The sequence below is a fragment of the Chrysemys picta genome, chromosome 19 (assembly GCF_011386835.1).
Source record: "Chrysemys picta bellii isolate R12L10 chromosome 19, ASM1138683v2, whole genome shotgun sequence".
NCBI classification, from domain to species: Eukaryota; Metazoa; Chordata; order Testudines; family Emydidae; genus Chrysemys; species Chrysemys picta.
The window spans coordinates 17,523,122-17,547,356 of NC_088809.1; the positions used below are offsets into that span (position 1 = coordinate 17,523,122).

The window sequence follows — 24,235 nt, forward strand, 5'->3', positions numbered from 1 at the left end:
TCTTAGACTCCTGGCTTCTATCAGTAACCCCATTATGATGTAATAAAATCAGCCAAAGCAATACAAAGCAAAGTACTAGGGTATGTGTGCCAGTGATGTTTCCAGAGACAGACATGAGAAGATCCAAATGAATCATCAAATCTCAGCTTCCTAGAATAAAATAAAATATCAAAACCTCTGATTCTCCCTTAGTTGAAGCAGCGCCCTATCTAAGCTACTGAGATGCTGCCGAGGGACAGAAAGTATCATTTCTTCCTTTTCTTCTCCCTTTGCATGTACTGCAGTGTTGAAATTGAAATGATTGCCAGTTTTACCTCAGATAAATATTATTTTTAATATTATTTATTATTTGTATTACTGTAGTGTCTAGTTTTGGACCAGAACCCCATTGTGCTAGGTGCTGTACAAATACAGAACAAAAAATAAATATGATTACTTCACTATTGGCTCTATTGTCTTCTGCTTCTCTATATTTACTGAGAAAATACCTTTATTACTGCAAATTGTATCAAGTTACTTATGAACCAGGTTGTGAACCTCTTGTGCTCACTGGTAGTTCTTCACGAAAGTACTGTGCTTTGAGTCAATGGGATTACTTGTGTTAGTAACCACTCACCAGTGTAAGTTTTCCAAGGTCTGACCCTGAACCAACCCCCACCACCACCAAAAAAAAAGTTACTCCCCACTTCCCCTCCCGTAAGAATCAGAATAGTAGTGCCCTCTACTAAAGTCCTGTGAGAACAGAGGTAATAGAAGTCTGGGTGATATACTTTCATGACCCTGGCTTAGCTTGATGTGGAACACAGTAGAGCTGTACTACTGGATAATAATGTAATGCTAGGTCCTTTGATACTTCCTGTGCAGAATATTAATTGGGAATGAGAATTGTGTTGGAGGATAATGGTTGGCCTTGCAAAGGATGAAACAAAGCTGCTGAAGGACTGTATGTATGGAAAGCCCTCTTCCAGAATATTCACCTACACTATAATGGGTTTTTTTACTAAGTTGGTAACTAGGATGTAGCAAGGTTGATCCCACACATGCAACATGATAAACACATGATTCCTAACCATGTGGGTGTTCCTTATTGCAGCACTGAACTTGAATAGTGTTCTGCCTTAGTTCAAACATGAATAGGGGGGACTAACACCGTGTCTGTTACCTGTTTAACCGGTACTGCTGTCTCCCACAGGCTTGATTATTCACTGCCTTGCATCTTGCGTAGTCATGTACACCTGTGCAAAGTGGGTGTAAAATGCTTTCATTTTGATATTGGTAGTATTTCACACTCACTTTACACAGGCTGTACATGACTACACCACATGCAAGGCAATAAAGAATCAGGCCCCAAGTCTATGCAGGAGGATATCTCAAAAGCACAATGCACCATGTGAAAAACAACTTTAACCCCCGCCCCTGGCACCAGGAGCTAAGGCTATATAAAACAGCTGCCTGCATTTTCACAGAATGCACTGATGATGATTGATAATAGAATTTCTTCAACTATGAGAATTACTGGGTAAAATTCTATGGCCTGTGTGCTATGAAGAAGTCAGACAGCATGATCATAGTGTTCTTTTTGGCCTTAATAATATTGATCTGTTGATCTCAGGGTTGTGCAGTGTGGCAGATGAATACGAGCCTACCAAATTAATATACAGTTGTAGTGGGAAAAATGCTGTTATGTGATCCATGTTTTCTGTACTCTTGTCAATGAGTCTGTCAGTCCCTGGTTACATTTAACATGGCTCTGTCTGTAGTGTAGACAGGGCTATAAAACATCTGTAAACATACCTGCCACTTCTCTGCGCTTTCACAGCTTCAGGCCTTCTCTCTGGCTTTTGGATGATGATTCATTTATTTCTCCACTTGCTTTTGGATGAGGTACCCATAGCTGGATTTTTTCCAACTCAGCCCAATACCCAGACAGAGAATTTTTGACCTACTTCCATTAATTAATCCTTCGTTTTAGTCAAAATCTAGAGATAAAATTACTTCAGTATTTAGAAATGTGCATGAGGAAATTAAAACTCTAATGAAACATGCTCCTGGTAAAGTACCAGGGTCACACAGCCCGAATTGTAGCCAGATGTTCATTATCCAGCGGCGTGAATCATTTTTAAGATGCTACGGACCTTCTGTGAGGAGCTGAGCACCCTCAATTCCCACTTAAATCAAGAAGGGACCAGATGAAGAGCTCGGTTCCCATTTAGGCACTCAAATAAGGTCCAGGGTATCAAAACTTAAGCTCCTTTGAGAATCTGCTCACTTGTCTAAGTGCCTAATACGGAGCTGAACTCTTTTGAAAATCTTGCTCCAATTGTGGGTGCTGAGCCTTTCTGAAAATCTGGCCCTTAGAGTTGAGGGCAGTCAGCACGTTACAGATAATCAGGCCCAAGGCATTGCAAATATGGACAGAACTCACTAAGGTAATTCATTCTGTGTTGCCATTGCTGCATGATTTTGGATGGATGTTTGTTTTAACAGAGCTGCGGCAAAGAATTGTTTATGTAGGCAGTTGTGTCTCTGCTCTCTCAGGTCCTGGGCAATTTGCCCATCATCTCTCAGACATCATATATTTGGGTTAGCAGTCAGTTTACGAGTGACTGTTCCCATCTGTCTCCACAGTAAGTTATTAACATTTAATGGGCTAACTGGGTTGTGCTAAGAAACCTTTTCTTCATTCAGCCATCTCCTTCAGCAATAACTCTTGCTGCATGATTTATTTTGACTTCACATTGACCTATTCTCCCAGCCTAAAAAAATCTTGCTGCTCATTAAGATGTTGAGAGATAGTTACTGTGTGTTGATTGCTGTCTAAACTAAATCCATTTATTTGATAAAGATGGTAACAGAGAGATGCATATTAAGCAAGAACTCACTGGACTGATTCCACCTCAGACCTCCCACTAGGATGACCAGATGTCCCAATTTTATAGGGACAGTCCTGGCTTTTGGGTCTTTTTCTTATATAGGCTCCTACTACCCCCAACCCCCTGTCCCAATTTTTCACATTTGCCATCTGGTCACCCTACCTCCCACAGAATTAGCACCTAGCTATATATAGGAGCATTTTGGAGTCAATTTATTTTACCATGGCTACAAAAGACACACATTTCTGTTTACAGAGGGTCCATGAAAACTCAATCTCTGCTTTGTGAACGATTAAATAAAGAAATGTAACTTTCTGTGCTCAGATATTTCAGCTCCCCTTAGGCCAGAGACAGTGGGGTAAATATTTTCTGTAGATATGCAGCTCTGCTCATATAAATGAGAATTATGCATCTAAACTCCTGTGCATTGTGCTAGATATTTAAGAAAATGGATTTAGGCATAATTTCATCTTGGGTTAAGTTACAATTAGCACTAAATAAAAATTATTCAGGACTAACAGCAAATTGGTAAAGGCTTTGTGTCCAGACATCTATTAAGAGTGCAAGAACTACTATGTGTGTGATTCTAATAAGGATCTAAAGTTGAGTCATTCTTTTTCTGACCTACGATGCAATGTTAACAATTCTCACTATTTTGTCATTAGTCTCACGATACTAGGTGTTCTTCCAAGCTCCTGGGAATATGAGAGAATCTCAGTTTTCATTTCCCTTAGTTGGGGGGAAAAAAGCTGGAAAACATGACCCCTAATTGCTCCAAGTCCAGAAGGCAATTTAAAAGACCCCAAAGTTGTTATTTAAAATCTCATGTTTTTTAAGCCAGTTCATGATTATTTGAGGGCCTGTCTCAGGGCTGGTCTACACTGGGGGAGGAGGGGGGTCGGGGTCGATATAAGATACGCAACTTCAGCTATGGGAATAGTGTAGCCTAAGTCGACGTATCTTATTTCGACTTACCTCGGGTCCTCACGGCTTGGGATCGACGGCCGCGGCTCCCCCGTCGACTCCGCTACCGCCGCTCGCCCTGGTGGAGTTCCGGAGTCGACGGGAGCGCATTCGGGGATCGATATGTCACGTCTAGACGAGACACGATATATCGATCCCCGATAGATCGATTACTACCTGCTGATTCAGCAGGTAGTCTCGACGTATCCTCAGTGGTTGTGGTTAGCAATACTGCTGCATGTTCGAATTGTGAGGAAGCCCTCTGCCATGCTTTAGCAATACCTCCGGCTGATTGGGAAACCGTGTTAACGAACTCCAAAGTATGGTGGAATCTTCCATTGAAAAAAATTGTCAAGTATGACATGAGTTCTTTTTAGAATGGAGGAGTGAAGGGGAGAAATAGGGAGACTCCATGAATCTCTAAGGGGAGACAAGCAAACACGTTTGTACACATATGTTCCGAACACATGGAAGATGTTTTCCCCTTTTTGGTGCACATACAGTCCCTTGGAACTGACATCTCCTCTGACATGGTGTATGGACGTGCTGGTGTCAGTGGTGGGCATTTTGTTTAGCATTGACATAGTGAATAGCCGGTGCATGGCCATGTTTCCTTCCTTCCTTTCTCTGTTATTAACTGGGTAATTCAATTAATTTCAACAGTAACTTACCCAGAACTGCATGAAAGTCCCACAGAGCTTGTCTGCACTGACACCAGCACGTCCATACACCATGCATTTTCCCCTCCTTATGATTTTTCATTATTTCTGTGTCTGCCTAGAAGTCTTTCTGACTCCTAGAAAAATATCAGACTAGATCATTGTGCTGTCTTCTTTTTTAAATCACATTAATACTGCTTTTGCGCTGACAGATATTAGGCCTTTTAGAAAGCACCATTTCACCTTTATCTCAGCTGCCTACTGTGTTAGCAGCCCTGACTGCTTATTTATGACCTGCTGACTACTGCTCTCTGCTCCAGTATTAGTATCTTTTATAGCCCAGATCTTGTTATAAGAGTGTCATGGTTTTTCCCTTTCCTGCCCTCTGCCTAATATTTCATGTGAGTGGCAGTCTAGAGAATGGCAGTATTCAACTGGTCATTTCTGTCCCTCCCATTATCTGGGCCTGATTCTCTTTTACACGAAGACCCCTTGGCACCACTGTGGTGTTTAAAGAATACCACTTTATGACCCCTTTACACAGCCCGAGCAGTATTAAAGAGTCTCCGTGTAAGTGAGAATTGGGCCCTTTTGTTCTCGCTATTGCCAGTTACAGGGCTAGCTGCACTTCTGTCCTCTTTCAGGGCTCAGACCTTTACCTCTCCTGGAGTGAAATGCTAATTTTCCTATTCTAATACCAGGCCCTGGGCTGCAGAATCTGTGGATTAACTGTTCTTACCCACCCGAGGTCCAGCTGACCTGGGGTACCTGCAGTTCCTCTCAGTCTGTGATCGGTGGTGAACAGGGATAGTACAGCCTTCTTGAAACAAAAGTGTTGTGTATTTTAACAAACAACAGTCTTGGGAGACAGACCAGTCCTCACTTACAGACAGCCCCCCAACCTGAAGCAAATTCTCACCAGCAACCGCACACCATACAACATAAACACTAACCCAGGAACCTCTCCTTGTAACAAAGCCCAATGCCAACTCTGTCCACATATCTATTCAAGTGACACTATCATAGGACCTAACTACATTGGCCACACCATCAGGGGCTCGTTCACCTGCACATCTACCAACGTGATATATGCCATCATGTGCCAGCAATGCCCCTCTGCCATGTACATTGGCCAAACCAGACAGTCTCTACGCAAAAGAATAAATGGACACAAATCTGACATCAGGAATCATAACATTCAAAAACCAGTGGGAGAACACTTCAACCTCTCTAACCACACAGTGACAGACTTGAAGGTGGCAATTTTGCAACAAAAAAACTTCAAAAACAGACTCCAAAGAGAGACTGCTGAACTTGAATTAATATACAAATGAGATACAATTAACTTAGGTCTAAACAGAGACTGGTAATGGTTGGGTCATTACACTAATTGAATCTATTTCTCCATGTTAAGTATCCTCACACCTTCTATGGGTCATCTCGATTATCACTTCAAAGGATTTTTTTTCTCCTGCTGATGATAGCTCATCTCAATTGATTGGCCTCTTACAGTTGGTATGGCTACTTCCACCTTTTCATGTTCTCTGTATGTATAAATATCTTCTTCCTGTGTGTTCCAATCTATGCATCCGAAGAAGTGGGCTGTAGCCCATGAAAGCTTATGCTCAAATAAATTTGTTAGTCTCTAAGGTGCCACAAGTACTCCTGTTCTTTTTGCGGATACAGACTAACACGGCTGCTACTCTGAAACTCTCCTTTTAAACTAAACCAACATATTCACACACTAAACGTCCCAATAACCAGGTCAACATACAGTGTTCATAAGTTATTACAGAACAGCTCCAAATCCATCACACTAGTATGTCCCTTAATATGATTTGAATGTAATTTATTTATATAGTTGGTTTATTTCCTTTTGCGTTTGAAGAGAGAGAGAGGCATTATGCCTGGTTCTCACCAGCATTTTTAATCTGTCATGAGCACTGAAATGCATTCTCATGGGACAGAAGTATTCTCCTGGCGTGAAATTTTGCATTGCCAAGTTCCAGCTTTGAGCAAATATATGCACCACTGAAAATTGTTCATGACAGAAATGCTGACAGAGATCATCAACTGACTATCATGGTACTAACACACACTAATGTAATTTTATTTCAGAGCATTGTCATAATAAAAATTATTTTTGTTTTTAAAAGTCCTTACCTGTGTTGTTAGTACTACTGATCATGCAAACCTTTGCTTTTGAGAGTAATCCATTCAAGGGAACAACTTGCATGAGCAACTACTATTTGTGTGAATAGGGGTTTACAGGATTGGGGACTAGATTATTAAAAACTATTTAAAAAAAATCAAATGTTCTTGCTACCATTTGTGTTGATTGTTTACTTTTTATAAGACCCTTATCTTGGAAATTGAAACTATTTCCCTTCTTTGACCCTTTTCTAGCAGTTTTCTGTAGTATGTTGGTTGCAAAAGCTTCAGACAAATGTTAAATTTGAAATAAATTTTCATCAGTATTTGTGGAAACATTTCAATTCATACACCCTGCAAACTCAACCTGGGATTGGAATATCAAACAGGGCTATTTCTTTCCAACACATTGTTGTTAATGATAATGTTTCTGCAAGCTAAATGATGTATTTAGTGTCACCTGTACAACCCTATTTAAATTGGGCCTGTCAGTTATACCTCATTGTCTCCGCTTCTGCCCTCAGAATACCTGTAAAACTCCTGATCTTCAGATATGCCTTTATTTGCTCCTGTACAACCCCTGTGCCTGTAGGCAGAATCTGGTGTACATTATCCTTATTAGTGATCATAAGGCCTAAGAAGAATTGATTTTTACTTCCCAGGCTGAATTTGTGGGTAGTTGCGGGGGGGGGGGGGGGGGGGAGGGCTGAATTCTGTACTTGTAAACTGATCAAATTAACAGAATATTACTACGAGAAGCTTTACGCATAACCTTGTCATTTGTAGTTACCTATTAACCATACATTGGTATTTTCTTTAATCAGGCCACAGATAAGTGAAGAGCTCAAAGAACTGATTGTAAGGATGCTGGATAAAAATCCAGAAACGAGGATAACGGTTCCTGAGATTAAGGTAAATTCGTCATGAGTGTTATATTTATTTGGAATTGTTTCATATAGTTTCAGTTGGTTTCACATTTCTTATATTACTTGTGACAAAACTTACCAGCATTTCTGTTTTGGGGATATATCAATCAGCATAGCTCAAAGGGTGAGTATATTCACTTTGCTCCATATTTGTATGACTTAAAATCACTCTGATGCTGTTTATTTCTGAGAATATTAATAAAAGGGGATTTTTAATTAAAATTGTTCAAAATCTGGATAAAACACTGATAGCATTTCCCACAAACACTTGTGTAGATTGAAACCTTGCTTTTTTACTGAGATTGCTAACTCCAGTGATCAAACCTGTTTCCTCTAGCAGACATAGATGTGTGTTGCAGTGACTGTGAAGCTGAATACTATACGTGTATGTACCTGTTGTTCATACCATGCTGGCTGTTGTTACAAATGCAGGAATGAGGTCAAGGCATGTAGCATCCATTTCTGTCAACATTACCTTGGTCATTGTTCTGCAAAGCTCATGAATCCAGAGCAACGAACACCCCCTGATAGAGAAAGATGTTCCAGGCTGCTCTGTATATTTTGTTTTAGGACTGATACCATGTTCTGCTATCATTAGTCACTGAGAAGTCTCACCTATTTGAAAAGAGTCAGAGGGCTTGTCTACACTGGCACTTTACAGCACTGCAACTTTCTTGCTCAGGGGTGTAAAAAAGAAAAATCCTCCGCGCAGCAAGTTTCAGCGCTGTAAAGCACCAGTATAGAGAGTGTCCCAGCACTGGGAGCCGCGCCCCTTGTGGAGGTGGGTTTTTTACTCTCCCAGCGCTGCACTGCGACCACACAGCAACAATAAAGCGCTACCGTGGCAGCATTTTAGCGTTGCCAGTGTAGACTAGCTCAGAGAAACTGAAGTTGAACAAAGCAGGGGTGGGGGTGGATTGACTGTATCTACCCTCTCCTAATTTGCATCTCTGATGTATCACTCTTGTTATTCACAGTTATTTAGGTCTAATTGTTTTGCAAACTCAGTTTGGAATTGCTATTAACAAAAAAAAAATCAAGGAAATTATATGGGGGATACATAAGGAAATTGCTGTTTCTGAACCATGTTGGTGCACAGAATACACGTCTCCTAATTGAAATGCTCAGACGACTCAGGTATTCCATACTTTTAATAAAAATGATTTCATTTAGGGTTGACTGTGGTGTTTTGCCTCTGAAGAGGGTTGTTATAAGCATGAATAATCATCTTTGGAATACACAATTTAATTAAGTGCCATAAAGAAGCTCTTTGCTGAGCTCTTGAAAAGTGCTCTGGACACCTGCACTAAACTCCTTTTAAAGTTTGTAGGCAGTGAACATCAGTCTTACTGAATGCTGTGGACTAGTCCCCAGGAGGTAGGCAGGTATTTTTTAAAAGGATACTGGATGCTGTTCTGATTAACATCCATAGGGGCCAGCCCTTGGACAAATCCATTGATATCAAAGAGCCGCACTCTAGTACTGTTTGTTTATACTTGAAACCCCTTGTATTATGCAGCACATTAGACCAAAATTATGCACAGGCCTCCCATGCCCTGAACTGATTTACATGGCATTATGGGACAATGCTAATTAATTGCAAGATCATCTAATAAACCATGTGGTTACTAAACTAGAGGAGCAGGGAGCAGCACAAGAAGGTGAAGTGCCCTCTTGGGAGGGAAAGTGGGAGGCCTGCTGGAAGATGCAGGTACATCTGAGGCTCCTAAACCACATAGGAGTCACTCCTGTGGTGTTTAATTATATGGGAAAGAAGACACATCCTCCGAAAAGCTTCTTCCTGCTCCCTCGTGGTCGTCTGTGCCTCCTTCCACTGCCTGCATCCTTATCCAACAATGTCCTTGTTTGCAATGTAATCCGCCTCCCCTGAAGATCTCCAGATGTTTGGCAAACAAGCTGAACAGCTGGAAGGTGGTAGGAGGGTGACCATGTTTTTTTACTGATGTGGTATGAACATCAGTCTGTGTGGCATCTAGGCAAAAAAGGTAAGTTATGTGGGCAATTGCACAGCCATGTAACCACATCTTGTATAGGGGCCTCTCCGTGACTCTGAAACGTCACATTAGTGATAGGCCAAAATGTTCAGACTTGGGTATCATATTATATGTTTACCTAGGTGGCCTGATTTCCAGAGCTACTGAGCATTTGCAGCAGCATCTAAAGTCACTAGTTGCTGAGTGCTCAGCGCTTCTGAAAATCAAGCCACTTGTTTAGGTGCCAAAATTTAGGCCCCCAAGTTTGAAAACACATTATGACACTTTTCCTGGGTCTGCGTTGTTAAAGTGTCTATGTATGTGAGAAAGAGCTGCTGTTGATGACTGGGATTTTCATAGGTTTTGACTGAATTCAGTGGAAATTGAGTGCCTAACTCTTTTAGCCCATTTGAAAATGCCAGCCAATGACAGTTGGTGCTGATGGTCTGTTATGGTCTTATGGTCTCTGTAGAGACACTATGCACAGTCGCTGGAGTGCAGCAGACCCTCTGAGTTAGCCCTGTTGATTCAGCGCATGCCAACCTATGTGGAAAATGGAGCCATACTGACTCGCAGCTTGTAATAATAATCAGCCCTATATTCATTATTTCCCCATATTAACTAACATCCATACTGTGTGAAGTACAAGGGACAAACACATTTAGGATTCTCTGCAGTGGCTTGTTCACATCTTTCTTTTTGTCCCTTTTCTATGTAGTTGCATCCCTGGCTAACAAAGTTTGGGGAGGATCCGCTGCCTCTGGAGGAAGAGCATTGCACTGTGGTGGAGGTGACTGAGGAGGAGGTGAAGAATTCCGTCAAGACAATCCCAAGCTTGCCAGCTGTAGTAAGTGTAAACAGGAGCTTTCTAAGGTTTTATGTTCCAGGAGATATGTCACTTTCTTTGAGCCATCAGCCTGTGAAGTAGTCTCAACGTGAGGGATAGACAAATGTCCAGTGTATGATGTGCGTGATTTAGCCATTCAAGTCAGCAGACGTTGTTCATGCCTTTGAGCTGTGCATTTACCGCAAAAGGTTTACTGGTAGCGCAACACACAGGGGGCCTGATCCTGCAGCCCTTATCCATATGAGCATTGCCGTCAAAGGGGCTACTCAGATAATAGGTGCAGGGCCAAGCTCCCCAGGTGGCCAGCACCAGAGGAAGTGAATGATAGAAGAAATTCAAATTTGGGAAGACTTATTACCAGACACATAAGACTCCAGTCCCAACACCACCACTCCTACTGGAAAAAGGGAGAGCAGTGAGGGAGAGTAAAGGGTTGTTTGCATTGTTTGCTGTGCAGCCGCCCGTGTACACAGACAAGGAAAGAAGCAGAGCTGCAAATGGCTCAGAAAATCCAGCATAGGACACGCTCTGGTAGTTGTTGAGCATATACTCTTTGGATCAGCAATAAGGGCCTGATCAAAAGCCCATGACATCAATGGGAGTCTTTTCATTGACTTCAGTGGGCTTAGTACCAGGCTGTAGGTGCCTGTAGCAACTCAGTAGACACTAGGCACCTCTAGAGATATAGCCCTGAGAACTGGAATCCTCTTCTCTTCCCATTTTGAAGGCAATTTAATCATATGGCATTTTCCCTCTAGAAATAAATGTGTGAAACCTTTTCTCACAAAATCTTCTATGTGATGGAATAATAAACACACTGCAAAATATTGACCTCCAGGTTTAAAATAAATAATTAAAATTACAATGGGTAGTTAAGAACTCAGCCTTTCTGCTTTAGGCATTTAAACACTGGGCTCCAGTGTCGGGAGTTGAAAGACTTGCTTCCCCTTTATGAGAGGTGTCCTGGCAGGTTTAAAAAAATTTTGTTTTATGAAAGGAAAAGATGAAGTTGTAATGAAAAGGGGACACTTTACTGACTGCAAATTGAGGTTATGCTTAAGTGTGCGTGTGGTGACCAGATGTCCTGGAATTGACATATGAAGTGCAGTATTCCAGACAAATATAGGCCATGGTCCAGAAAAGTCTTCCTGGCATAAAGCTAAATGCCTGCTTTTCAGTTATTGAAACAAAATACTGTTAACGTATCCTCACTAATTTAAAACGCAAAGGAAGGTAAGCCAGGTCTAAAGCCTGGTGGCTTAAGAACTTCCACACATGTGGGAGGAAAATACTAATACTATCCCATAATTTGGGGAAAAAATACATAGACCAGAGCTACAGCTGGTGTAAATCAGTGTAGCTCCATTGGTTGGCTTCAATGGAGCTACATCAATTTACATCCGCTGAGAATCTGGCCCTATGTTTCTCTACTGATTTTTAAAATGCAATCACTGAAATATTGCAGAATTTGTGAGCCTACCTAATCACCATGAGCCAGCCACCCCCCTGTGTCTTTTAGATAAGATTTAACTGTAAAACTTGTTCTAAGGTGGCTCATGGGTTTTCCCCCGAAGGCAGAGGGTTTCTCTTTTCCTAAAATATTTGTTAAATAGTGAAAGTCAAAATGCCAGCCTATTTGACAGCCCTGGAAACTTCGGTACTCTGTTTATCCTCGTGCATCTCCACAATATCTAAGGTCTTATACTGTGCTTATAGTGATGGTATCTGATATTCTTCAGGGAATCCTGATACCTAGAAATAGAAATAATAAGATCTGTTAGTAACAGAGATGGCCCCAGACCTAAATACCGTGCACCTGACTGGAGTTAAGGATTGGGGGCGTACAAAATCTGAACTTGAATCTGAATGTAAATTTGGCGGTTAATCCCTCTAGGGGGGGATGATTGTGACAATTTCTTCACCCAGCCACTGAGGTGGTGTGGCTATTTACCTCTCCTTATTTGGGGCTAGTGATAAAACCAAATTCTAACCTTTAATGACTCTCACAACTTCCATATGAGGTAGATAAGAGAACATTATTATTTCCATTTTACAGATGGGAAAAGGGATATAAAGTGGCCAGATCCTCAGCTGGTGTAAATCAACATAGTTACATTGAAGTAAATGAAGCAAATTCATTTATGCCAACTGAGGATCTGGCCAAAGAGGTTTAAAGTGACTTCCCAAGTCACAGAGAGAGTCATTGTCAGAGCTGGAACTAGATCTTACGAGCTCTTAGCTCCCAGTCCTGTGCTCAGGCAACCAGCCTGTTCCCTTCCCTCTAGTAAATAGGTGTTGACAATATTCATATAACTATTTCTAGGAATGCTTTGCAACTTCAGTAGCCAATGGGTCAGCATTTATACCAAACAGAAACCTAAGGGCTATTATACAGATCCCTTTAGTTCAGTTTTTAACTGTGAAATGGGTTACAATTTTATTAAATTATTAATGAAGTAATCATTACATTCCTCTGATCTAGTGCTTAGAGCAGCATTATAAAGATGATGAAAACTCTGTGCCACCTATCTTCTCTGATCTGATTTTCCTTCTTCAAAGATTTTAGTGAAGGCCATGCTAAGGAAACGCTCATTCGGAAACCCATTTGAGGTTCAGGCCAGAAGGGAAGAGAGGTCCATGTCTGCTCCAGGAAACCTATTAATGTATGTATATCTACCTCTTCTAGTGCTCAGCCTGAGCTGTATACGGCCGCTTCAATGAACAAAGTAGCGTGGGAGGAATAATGGAAACTGTTTTCAGATAATTTCCTTAGAATGTAAAGGCGAAATTCATGTGGAAATCAGTCAGTGGAGTTACACTGGGGATGAATAAGGCCTCAAGTGTCATTTGGGGTTGAAGTATAGTGAAACATCCACCTTAGAACAAAGGAAACATTTCTTTGTATGGCTGCAGCTACTTCCATCTGTAGGGCCACATCCTGAGCTGATGTAAATGAATGCAGCTCCGTGGAGTTCAGAAGAGTTGCACCCATTTAGAGCAGCTCAGAACTATCTTTTTAGCCAGTGTGTTTATTATATACTGTGTGTAGTTTAAACAGTACCCAAACGTCAAGCTAGTAAAGTACCCTTCTATGAAATTCAGCTAGGTTATTTAATTCTTACGTAAGTAGCGTCTGCTCTGCTGTCCATGAACAACAGAAGTAGGAGGTTTGGAGAAAGAGGCCAGCTGAGTCATCTAGACATTAAAAAATAAAAAAACCTGTAAAACTAGAAGCATGCTGATATATTTCAGCTCTGCTCTGGAAATCAGTGACCCATGTAGTTTGTGCAAACTGGCAAACATGCACATCCTGGACTGGAAGCCAGTGAGTGACACCTTTGACATTACGTTATTGGTATTGTGGGAACCAACAAAATGTATCATATGTGATAAACCAAGCTACAGTACATAGCATACATGCATCATGCCCAAAACTCAGCATCTTCCATGCTAAACAAACACCACTCTTAGCAGATTCCCAAAGATGCTGATAACTTTTTATATATATTAACAAAATTACCTAACTACATCTTTGGAAATAGTCTTTTCTGTCACCAGTGTGTAGGGATTTCAGCGGGTTGCTCTCATTAAAGATGAGGGGACTTGAGAGCCCAATCCTGTACTAATGAAGTCAGAAGCAGTTTTGCCACTGACTTCAGTTGGAGCAGGATCCAGGTAATGTGCAAATCCCCAGCACGCAATAGAGCCTAGATCAGTTAGGCCTTGTCTACACTGCCACTTTACAGCGCTGAAACTTTCTCGCTCAGGGGTGTGAAAAAAACAACCCCCCTGAGAGATGCAAATTTCAGCGCTGTAAAGTGGCAGTGCAGACAGTGCACCCGCACCAGTTACTCCCCTCGTGGGGGGTGGGTTTTTTTTACAGTGCTGGGAGAGCTGTCTCCTAGCGCTGGTGCCGCGACTACATAGCAGCGCTTTAACGTTGGTAGTGAAAACATACCCTCAGAGTGTTCAGACAATGTTGTGCGATAAAGACTGATCCTCATTAGAACTTCTCATAAAGCTGGGAAGAACTGATCTTGAGGAAAAGGCATTTAACTGTAAGGATTTTTGTTTGATACTTGGGTCAGGGATATTAGCCAGGACCTTAGCCTAATTTTAACTCACAGTTCCCTGTATGAGATACCCAGGCCAAGTTCCAACTCCCATACGTTTCCTTAATTAGATTTTGCACAACAGATGGTAACACAGGACCTGCCATACACTGTACTAGTCAGATGTCTGGCGCCATCTAGCTGAGTGTCCTATACCTCTAGCTATCTGCCCAGATCCTTACAACATCCAATTAGATACTTTTCTCCTTTGTATCCACCTCCCTTCTCCCATCTACTATGGGAGACTCTTCCAGAGGTAGGAAAGTTAAAGGACCTTGATTACCATAAAGAAGCGTTTTGCTTTTTATATTTTATTGCCTTAACCTTTTCAGAACCAAAAGCCTGCTGTAAATCTACCTCATGATTAACCAACTGTGGATAATGAACAGCACTCCTAATCCAAAAAGGAAAGAGTTACTGCAGTTACATGTTGAATTGAACCTGGCTAACAACAGAAGCACTTCTAGCCTTAGAACCTTACCTAGAACAGGTTTTTCATATCTTTTTCCCAGGGACCCAATCCTGTGAGGTGCTGAGTGCTTCCTTTTAGGGTTCTGAGCATGCTCAAATCCCATTGAAATTTGGCCTGTAGTGAGTGCAAAGATGTACCATGCTCTCTGAGTTCTGCTGCCAGTTTCCTGAAGCTCACTGATTTTCAGTCTACAAACTGACAGTTTCAATCCAGGCTGGCAAGCGAGATGTCATCCAAGAGACTGCTCTATATGATGTGATTTTGAGCTTCAAGTACAGTCTCAGGGACATGTCAGAAGAGTATTTCAAATGTGGATACTTCATCAGCTTAGCGGGAAGAGCTAATCTTCACTTTATATAACTCTCAGACCATCACCTTCCTTTCCTGTTACTCTATGATGTTGAGACTTTACTGAGTCTAAAGAAAAATACCAAATAGCTGTCACACCCTCCAGAGGTCACACTCAGGGGAAGCAATGGGTGCTTTTTTTTTCCCCTTCAAATCTTATCCTAACTGGTATATTAGAATTTTCTCTTGTTCTCATAGATATCACTGAGATACATAGAAATAGCCATACTGGATTAGACCAGTGGTGCATTTAGTCTGTCTGACAGTAATCAGTGCCAAATGTTTAAGAGGAAGGTAGCATAAGAAACCCTTTAGTAGGCAATGATAGAATAAACTACCAGTAGGAGATGTTTTTTCCTGACCTCTTATGCCCTGAAGCATGAGAGTTTATATCCCTTCTAAAAAAATCTTTATCCAATCTGTCTGATTTTTTTTAATCTTATTAAGCTTCAGTGACAGGTTGTATACCTCTATTGTGTCCCTTTTATCTATCTCCTCTCTAAATTGAACAATTCTGGTCTTTTCAGGTTTCTTCTTGTATGGAAGCTTTTCTGCACTTCTAATCATTTTCATCCACCATGTCTGGACTTAGTTTCCTTAATAGCCTCTTGTGTGGCACTGTGTCAAAGGCTTTTTGAAATAAATTATGTCAGCTAGTTCTCATTTATCCACTATTGTGTTGGCTTGCTCAAGGCACCTGATTTACAATAATGAGCCAGTTCACTGATTGAATCAAAGCCAATTTGTGGTTGTGCCAAAGCAAGGAAGTTTATATCTCTTCTTTAAAAAAAAAAACGTTATCTTATCTATTGTGACCTTTGTGTGTGCAAGTGCTCAACTGTGCTGTCCTCTTACTTAATTGTACCCAATCAGCTTATGTGCTATCATGCAATCAGCATTTCTGGCACCTTCCAGTAATGTTTGATTACCCTAAATTAAGACTTGCAAAAATGGACCTTGTGGACCAGCACAGGAATGTTTCTAATTAAATCAAGAGACATTGACACATCAGACAGTATTTCTTACATACAGTGATGTATTTAACACTGTAAACAGATAATTTAAAAGAATATGGATTTTTCTTTTTATATATTGTAAAAGTTAGATCAGTGCATGAATGAAAGAGATGTAAGCTTCTTCTCTTTCCTTGTGTTTTGCTTCATTGCATTTAAGAAAATACAGAAAGCAAGAGACAAAGCTGTTTTATTTCTATGAAATCTATGAAGTGGGAGTGTTCATTGTACTAAGTGAATTATGTCTTGATTACACTCAGTACATTTGCAAAGAGAAATTGTGCTAGATATTAAACCCATGCTTCATGCCATCCATTTACAATGGATTGTTCTGTATAAAATCATCTCCAATATAAAAGTAAAATAAAACATAAAAGTACATGTTATGCATGGTTCCAAGTTAATTAAAATAAATCTAGAACAAGTGTAAAGGATAACAAACTTCTAGGAGCTAACAATGTTAAATGACATTGTTACAGTATAAGGGCTTGATATTGCAAAGTCTGGCCCTGATCCCACAAAGCACAACTTTAAGCACATGAGTAGTCCCACTGAAGTCATATATTACATATATTTGATTGGAGGTCATAGTCGTACTCAATGTGCTCTAATTTAAGCATGTGCTTAAATCCTTTGCTGGGTCAAGGCCAGAGTGCTCAGCATCTTGCAGGATTAGTCCAAAGGCAATATTGTGTATGCTGCTTCGGAAGTTCACGTTCAGGGACAATGTGTGTCTTCAGAATGGTGGGATAGATTCTCACCTGGTATAAATCGGAGTAGTTCCATTAACTTTAATGCAGCTATGCCACTGATACCAGCTGAATATTTGGCCCATTTAGTCTTTAAAGCAAGTACACATAATACAGAACAGTAAGGACTAGATTGAGGGACGGTTATACTGTAGGGTGGCTGATCTGTTATATGCCTGCCACTATCTGCCACCTGTCTTCAGTACATACAGCATCGACACTGATGCAGCTCTATTATCCAGATGGCCAGTGAGCTGCTCTGTATGTTCCATTTGAGCCAATATCCATGTGAGCATTTGGTTTATAAGAAAAAGAAAACATGACACTTTCACCTAATGTATCTAAAGTAATTTGTATTCAGTCCTATGTAAGATTCATCTTCGTTATATAGGGATAGCTCTCATTTTAAGAATTTAACTGTTCAAACCCAATTAGTCTGCAGAAAGATAGTCAGTAACTTTGCAGAAAGTACAAATCCTTTTGACAGCACCCACACTTGATCTTCTAGTCTTGTGAAAAGTGTGATAGGATTGTAAAAGATGCAGGTGTTCAGAACTTTGGCTTTACATCTCATTGAGCAGGCAGTATCCTCAGCGTCACAGTTCCCCCTACAACCATGTGTGTGTCCAGTGGTGACTGAGAGGGAACAATACCTCCTACTGAATTGCTCAGATCAGTTCCTAGGAGCTCTGGGTATCGCTGAGCACACCAGCACCCACTGGTCTCAATTCTGCTGTCCTCACTCAAACAAACCTCCCATGAAAGCGACATTGCAGACTTCAGGATTTGGCTCACTCATGTTCCTCAGTGGGAATTGAGAGCACTTTGCACGATCTAATCGTGAGCCTCTGTGTGCTGACAACACACTGGAAACCAAAGTGCAACCTGTGTCCCCTTTATTATATTAAAGGTATCTCTATTATATTAATGAAGCAAACAAATTTCAAAAAAATCCCAGCGCTGTTTTTCCACAGCCCTGACTGTACTGTCTTTGAAGTGTGGTAAATCAGTGATTGTAATGTTGCATTTAGTTCCAATTATAGGAAGGAAAATTACTTTCATGTTCCTATATAGGAAAAAAGAAAAGCAATTAGAAAAGTTTCCCAATTTCATGTTCCATTTGTGTAATTAGGCTGCTTGTAAAATAGTTGGGGGTTTTCTAAGCCATATGCACTGGGTGCTGCTGAAGTCAACTTGCATCTGCGCCAATGTCAAGAATCTTCCTGCAATAAGCCTTTTGACAGCTGAGTTAGCTTTTCAATATCTGGTGCCTAATTAACATTTCTGAAAAGGGATCTGCCCTTTAGAAAAAGAGAGGAAGATGCCAATTTAACAGCCTACTTATTGGGTTTCTTAGGTTGGAAGCTGCCTGACTTAATTAATTTCTTCACGATCCTTCTACTACCTGCTCACAATATGCCAAGCTCTATTCTGGGAAATGCTTAGGGAAGAAGATGCAGATCAAAGTTCTTTGCAATAGCAGGAGGCCTTTCATAGCTGTTACAGATTTTGGTCCTTAAATGACCCTGTTTAAAAATAGTTTTTAAATTCATGGAGAGGGCTTAAATTCTTCAATTCTTGTAAAATTTTGAAAAATCCTTTCCTGTTTGCTATTTATTTCTCTACTTAGATGTCTAGAAATGTTTAAAAGGCACCCATGCTTAGGTATTTGGCAATATATTACAATTGAATGGAGCTAAAATGAAGACGGCTGTTTTTAGCAACACTATTTATATAGCTTCTGCCTCAGGCAAAAGTACCACTGTACACCTACATCACTGATTGAGCTTGGAACTGTGTTTAACTGCTGCTACAGGTCACAAAACACTGTGAGGCTGATCTCCTGGCTCTCACTTTGGTCCCTACATGCTGCTCCAGTACACAGGCAGCACAGAAAAGATTGCCATAAGATAGAGCAGCCCTGAAGGCTGCTCTGACTTATGCTGGGGGGGGGGCGGTCATTTTGGTCACAGCAGCAGCTTCCTGGAATCTGAGCTGCTCAGAGGTAGTGTAAAGCCATCTGTAACTCCCCTCTGGGCTGTTCTGTCTGTGCAGAGTCTCTCAGGAGATCTGCACTGAATCTGACCCTTTGTTTTTTTTAGATCCTACATGCTATGGGCCAAATTCAACTATGATGTACCTATTACTTCAGTGGAGCTACATTAGGGATGGATTTGGTCTCTTGCTTTTAAATTTCCCAGTCACTGAATACAAGTTTTTAAAAATCCCAACTGTTTAGGGTTCTCAGTTAGCTTCCATTGTATACATCTTTATTATAGGTGTGTAGGTTCCCCACCTGAACCAGATTCCTCTATTAATGCAGCCATAATTTCACTGCATTTATTACTCTCATTTATTACTGCTAACACATCTCAAATTAACTGAAAAATGTTTTGGCAGATCCACTATACTTGCACATTAAGCACTGCTTTGCTGTTGGTAAAGTGTGGTTTTCAGCTACCATATACATGGGATTATTCTTATTAGTTACAGAACTTGATCCTATTCCCACTGAGAGATCAGATCACAAGGTCCATGCCCTGAGGAGCTTACAGTCTAAATAGAGAAGACACAGACAGGGGATGAGGGCAGCAAGATGCAAAGTGACCAGTGAAGCGGGGTGCTCAAACAATCTGTGGAGTGGGGGTGATGAGAGTTATTGAACCAAACTGTAAACCCTGTATATAATAGACACCACTTTCAGTCAGGGGGTGTGGCAGCATCCCCAGCACCCATAGTTCCAGCACCTATGCAGTGAGGTTTAGCAAATGGCTGTAACAAGGGAGCTTTTCATCTGAGAGTCGCTGGTTCAAACAGGGCCAGGTTAGCCATGACTGACTGGTGGCTTTTTGGTCATATGTTAATGAGTTAGCAGACTCAGTTTAGTTCTTGTTAACAGGTATCCATGTCCCCACAAAAAGTTGTCGGGTTTATTGACAGTCTCAGCAGAGTCCAAGGACTGAATAGCCCAGGACCTGTTCTCTCCATGAGCGGCTGGTGACTCCGCCGCCCGGGAAACCTAACCACCAGCCCCTCCCCGTGTGCCCGAGGCCCCGCCCCTCCCTTTCTAACTCCCCTTCCCCCACAGGAGCCCAAAGCACCCCCACCGTGGCCCCCCAGCACCGGACGGCCAGGGGTGGGGGACCCAGGCCCCAGCCCCGGTGCGCCGCAGCCTGAGCACCCCCAGCCCCTGGGTGGCGCGGCCACAGTGCCCCCAGTCCCGGTGCTGCAGGTGGCCAGGCAGCGCGGTCGCCGCACTCCCAGTCCTGGGGCTCTGGGCAGCACGATCGCTGTGCCCCCAGCCCTGGGACTCTGTGTGGTGCAGTCACTGCACCCACAGCTCCAGGGCTCCGGGCGGCCCCTAGTCCCGGTGCTCGGGTGGCCAGCACCGGGCAGGCAGCGCGGCCCAGCACCGGCAGCCCCGAGTCACTGCAGCTGGCCTGCCGGTGGGGCCACAGTAAGCTGTTTGGGGAGGCAAAACCTCCCTTGCCTACAATACCCGCCGCCCCTGACTCTCTCCAAAACTCAATTGAGGCACATTGGTGGGGCAGCACGTGCAAGACTTTCCTTACCAGTGCTGTGCCTATTGTGCTGAGAGAGGATGCCAGCTCCCAGGGCTATCACTACAGCACCTTTTACCAAAAATACATTCAGTTTTAAAACATATCCTGTTGACACTTGTAGCCAGGTTAAAGGCTTTATTGTTGATGGTATTGGCAGGAGACTGGCTGCAGAAAGGATGCCAAGTTTGACTTCACCCTTAATTTCACAAAATATGTGTTTAAGTGGTACATCTACACAGCAAAAAAACACCCCTGCAGTAAGTCTCAGAGCCCTGGTCATGCAGTAAGTCTCAGGGTCCGGGTCAATTGACTTGGGCTCATGGGGCTTGCGCTTGGGGCTAAAAATATCAGTGTAGATGTTTGGGCTCAGGCTGGAGCCTGGGCTCTGAGAATGAGGAGGAGGGTCTTGGAGCCCAGGCACCAGCCTGAGCCCAAACATGTACACATTTTCAATGGAAAATCCTGTCCAGGTAAATTTCACACTCATATGTTTTTCATTGCAAGGGAAGGATGAGTGCTTTTATTAAAAGCTATGGCTCATATTGTGGCAAGGGTAAGTATTATTATAGTCTAACTAATGGTTTATAGAATAACTTGGGCACAAAATTTCACAACCTCTCGTTACTCTAGAAGCCATCACATGCAGAAGCACCCATCATCTACTCAGTGGTTTAATTGCCTAACTCCTGCTCAACTTGTGTCCTTCGGCAGTTAATAACACGACATGTTCATAAGACTTCTACATGCTAGGGACACAGACCCATATGCTACTGAACACCCTCAACTCCCACTGATTTCAGTAGGTGTTGATGGCACTGAACAGCTTGCTGGAAGCAATTGGCACCCTGCAGGATCAGTTGCTGTTAGCACAGGTGATTACTCCAGTATGCACAGCACTGCACTATGGGTGGCAGTATTAACTGTCATGGTTTTTTATTTGGTCTTTAGCCTTAGTAAACATTGCTGACTAATACCCCATCCTCTATTTAATTTCATTCCCTTAATATTCAGAAACGTGCTCATTTGCCTTTTGCCAGCATCATCTTTACCATTTTCTTCCTTTATCTCATTGTTTGCCCTTAGGGACAGGTTCCTCTTAAGCTCATCTGTATATTTGCATCCATCTTTAAGGTAACTGTGTGTTTGTGTTTCCCCTGGGTGCAGTAGAATTATAAGTCCTCTCTTCAGTTGTCATGCTTTCTGTGTTACTGAGAACATAAAATTCCATCCTTCATATAGGAGCAGTTTTGTTACAGTAGTTATGTAGTTTGTTACAGTATTTGTGTGTGTGTGTGTGACACTAACATTCATTCTCTAAGTTACTTGAGATTTTTCTTGGTCATGTTTCCTCACTCTTCTTTTTTTTCTTTTGGGAAGGATGGGAGAGGGAGACTTGGTGAGTATTAGCGGAGATGGGGCTTAATCCAAAATCCTAGATCCAATACCCACAAAATTTGGGAATCAGATCTGAACTTGCAGCTCAGGCCCATCTCTAATATTTAGAACTTATGAAAAATTAATAGATGTGGCTACAACCAAATATGCAGCAGGCAATTCTACCAATACCTCTACTCTTCAAGTTTCTGGGACTCTGCTGTGATGAGTTGGGGATTGGTCCTGCTTTGAGCAGGGGGTTGGACTAAATGACTCCTGAGGTCCCATCCAACCGTGATATTCTATGCTTCTATGACTGATATGGACAAAACCTCTTGGTCTACATTTCAACATTCCTCATATCCATCAGGTCTTAAGCAGACAGCATGCGTATTTTGCAACAGATTCCACAGATCTGTCCACAAAGTATGCTGTCCAATTTAAAACAACAACAACAAAATAATGTAGTTAATGTAAACCATTAGAGATGATTAAAAAAAGACATCTCAGTGCAAAATCCCACTGTGCACAGCCAGCTCAAAGCCCAGTTATTCTGCCTGGAGTTTGACAGAGATGGTTTCAGATGAATGCTTGGAAATTAATCATGTCTCTTGAAATTCCATTTGAGCAGCTCCATTATTGTGGAGACAATTGTTTACTTAGGAGCTCATTTATCACTGTAAAATAAATAGATTAATCAAACTAGGGACACCTCTTGGTGCAAGAGTGAAGGATTTTGAAAAGATTCTCCAAAAGTACTGGGAAGGAACTGAACAGAATAAAGGCTGATGTCGCACTTTTATTGGCATTTGGGTTGTGATACATGGGACTGTTTTCAATTTTGAAAAAAGAGAAAGTTTTAGTGTAAGTAATTTTCTTTTCCACTTGGATGTACAGTTCAGGAATTCATAGACAGGTCCACTGAAGTCAAAGGAAGTTTTGCACTTATGATGACTTAAAAGACCATGCTCAGAAAATCAAGCTCAGGAGAAACCCCCTGTATCAGCATCCGTTAAGGCTAGAGAGATGTAATAAAATACGAAAGTTCACCACTTGGCCCGTGATACTTGGTTTCAGCCACAGCCTCCTGTTTAGCCCTAACAGCAGCATATGCATGGTCTCCCAGTAAGGGCATGACTGAGGCATGTCTATGTTGGAAATTCACCCTGATTCCAGCCATCTGTGGCCAGTTGGCTCCATTGAAGCGTACCTTGGTTTCAAGTGCGGGTAACCTCAATCTGTGCAAATTGAGGGTTATCTTGCCAACACTTATTTTGCACTGATACGGAGACTGCAATGGCTGGCCAGAGATGGCTGGAACTAAAACAAATTGCCAGTGCAGACAATGCTTGGGTTTTGGAATGAATAACACAGACTGGTGCAAATGAAACCTGTGATTGATTCCTGATTAATAGACCTCAGAGGTGCAACAAACTGTTCACAAGAGAGATGCTGCCATTGTTCTGAAGCAATTTTTCTTTAAATACATAGGCCCAAATTCTCTTCTCAGATACCCAGGCACAACTCCTGCCTGCTTCATTCTCATTGACATTCTGCCTTCATTCCCACAGAAGTCAATGGGCGTTCCAAGTGCATAAATGAGGACAGATATTGGCCCATAGTGAAGGCATAGATGGCATTAGGAAAGAATTCTTATCAGTTAACAGGACAGAGCGTGAGTGAGCTATGACTGAACATGGGACTAGGAGCCATGACTCAAATACTGATTTGTTGTCTCTTTGCCTTTCTATCCTAATTTTACTATCCGTTATGTTGTGAAGCTTGCACCATTAATGTACAAAAATTGCTAGTTGAGTGCCATGTGTTATTACCACTATTAACAATGGTCTCAACAGTGCAGCATGTTGGATAACCGCACAGAGCAAGGTTCATTAGCCTGCTATTAACAAAAGTAACACAAATACAAAATAACACCTTAAGAAAAGCTATTTAATGGAGACTAGCATTTAGCCTCAGTCCTCTCAGCATGTACTCATGTCTCCTATGTGGCAGCACAGACCGCAGACTACTTACTGCAAGATCACCCCAGCTGTCTGTAGAAAATGAATTTAGTTGATATTCAGTATTGTATTGAATGTTTTGTCAATTTATGCTGTATTGCACCCATTCCACATCGTGTGGATCACATTGCCTTTAATGCTAAAACAAGGTGTACAGACAGGTATCAGCT

At 41.8% G+C, this 24,235-nt stretch overlaps 1 protein-coding gene across 10 annotated transcripts in view; it reads left to right on the plus strand.

The window, feature by feature from the left end:
* The window catches only part of CAMKK1 (calcium/calmodulin dependent protein kinase kinase 1), a 192,604-nt gene that overhangs the window by 164,356 nt on the left and 4,013 nt on the right, over window positions 1-24,235 (plus strand). For 5 of the 10 annotated variants that reach the window (XM_005284390.3, XM_065573276.1, XM_065573277.1 and 2 more), the window contains 4 exons: window positions 7,471-7,558; window positions 10,285-10,413; window positions 12,973-13,076; window positions 21,754-21,801. In XM_005284390.3, the coding sequence (XP_005284447.2) occupies window positions 7,471-7,558; window positions 10,285-10,413; window positions 12,973-13,076; window positions 21,754-21,801 (369 nt within the window). The remainder of the gene's footprint in view (window positions 1-7,470; window positions 7,559-10,284; window positions 10,414-12,972; window positions 13,077-21,753; window positions 21,802-24,235) is intronic. The other 5 variants (XM_005284395.3, XM_065573279.1, XM_065573278.1 and 2 more) reach the window with 1 other exon arrangement.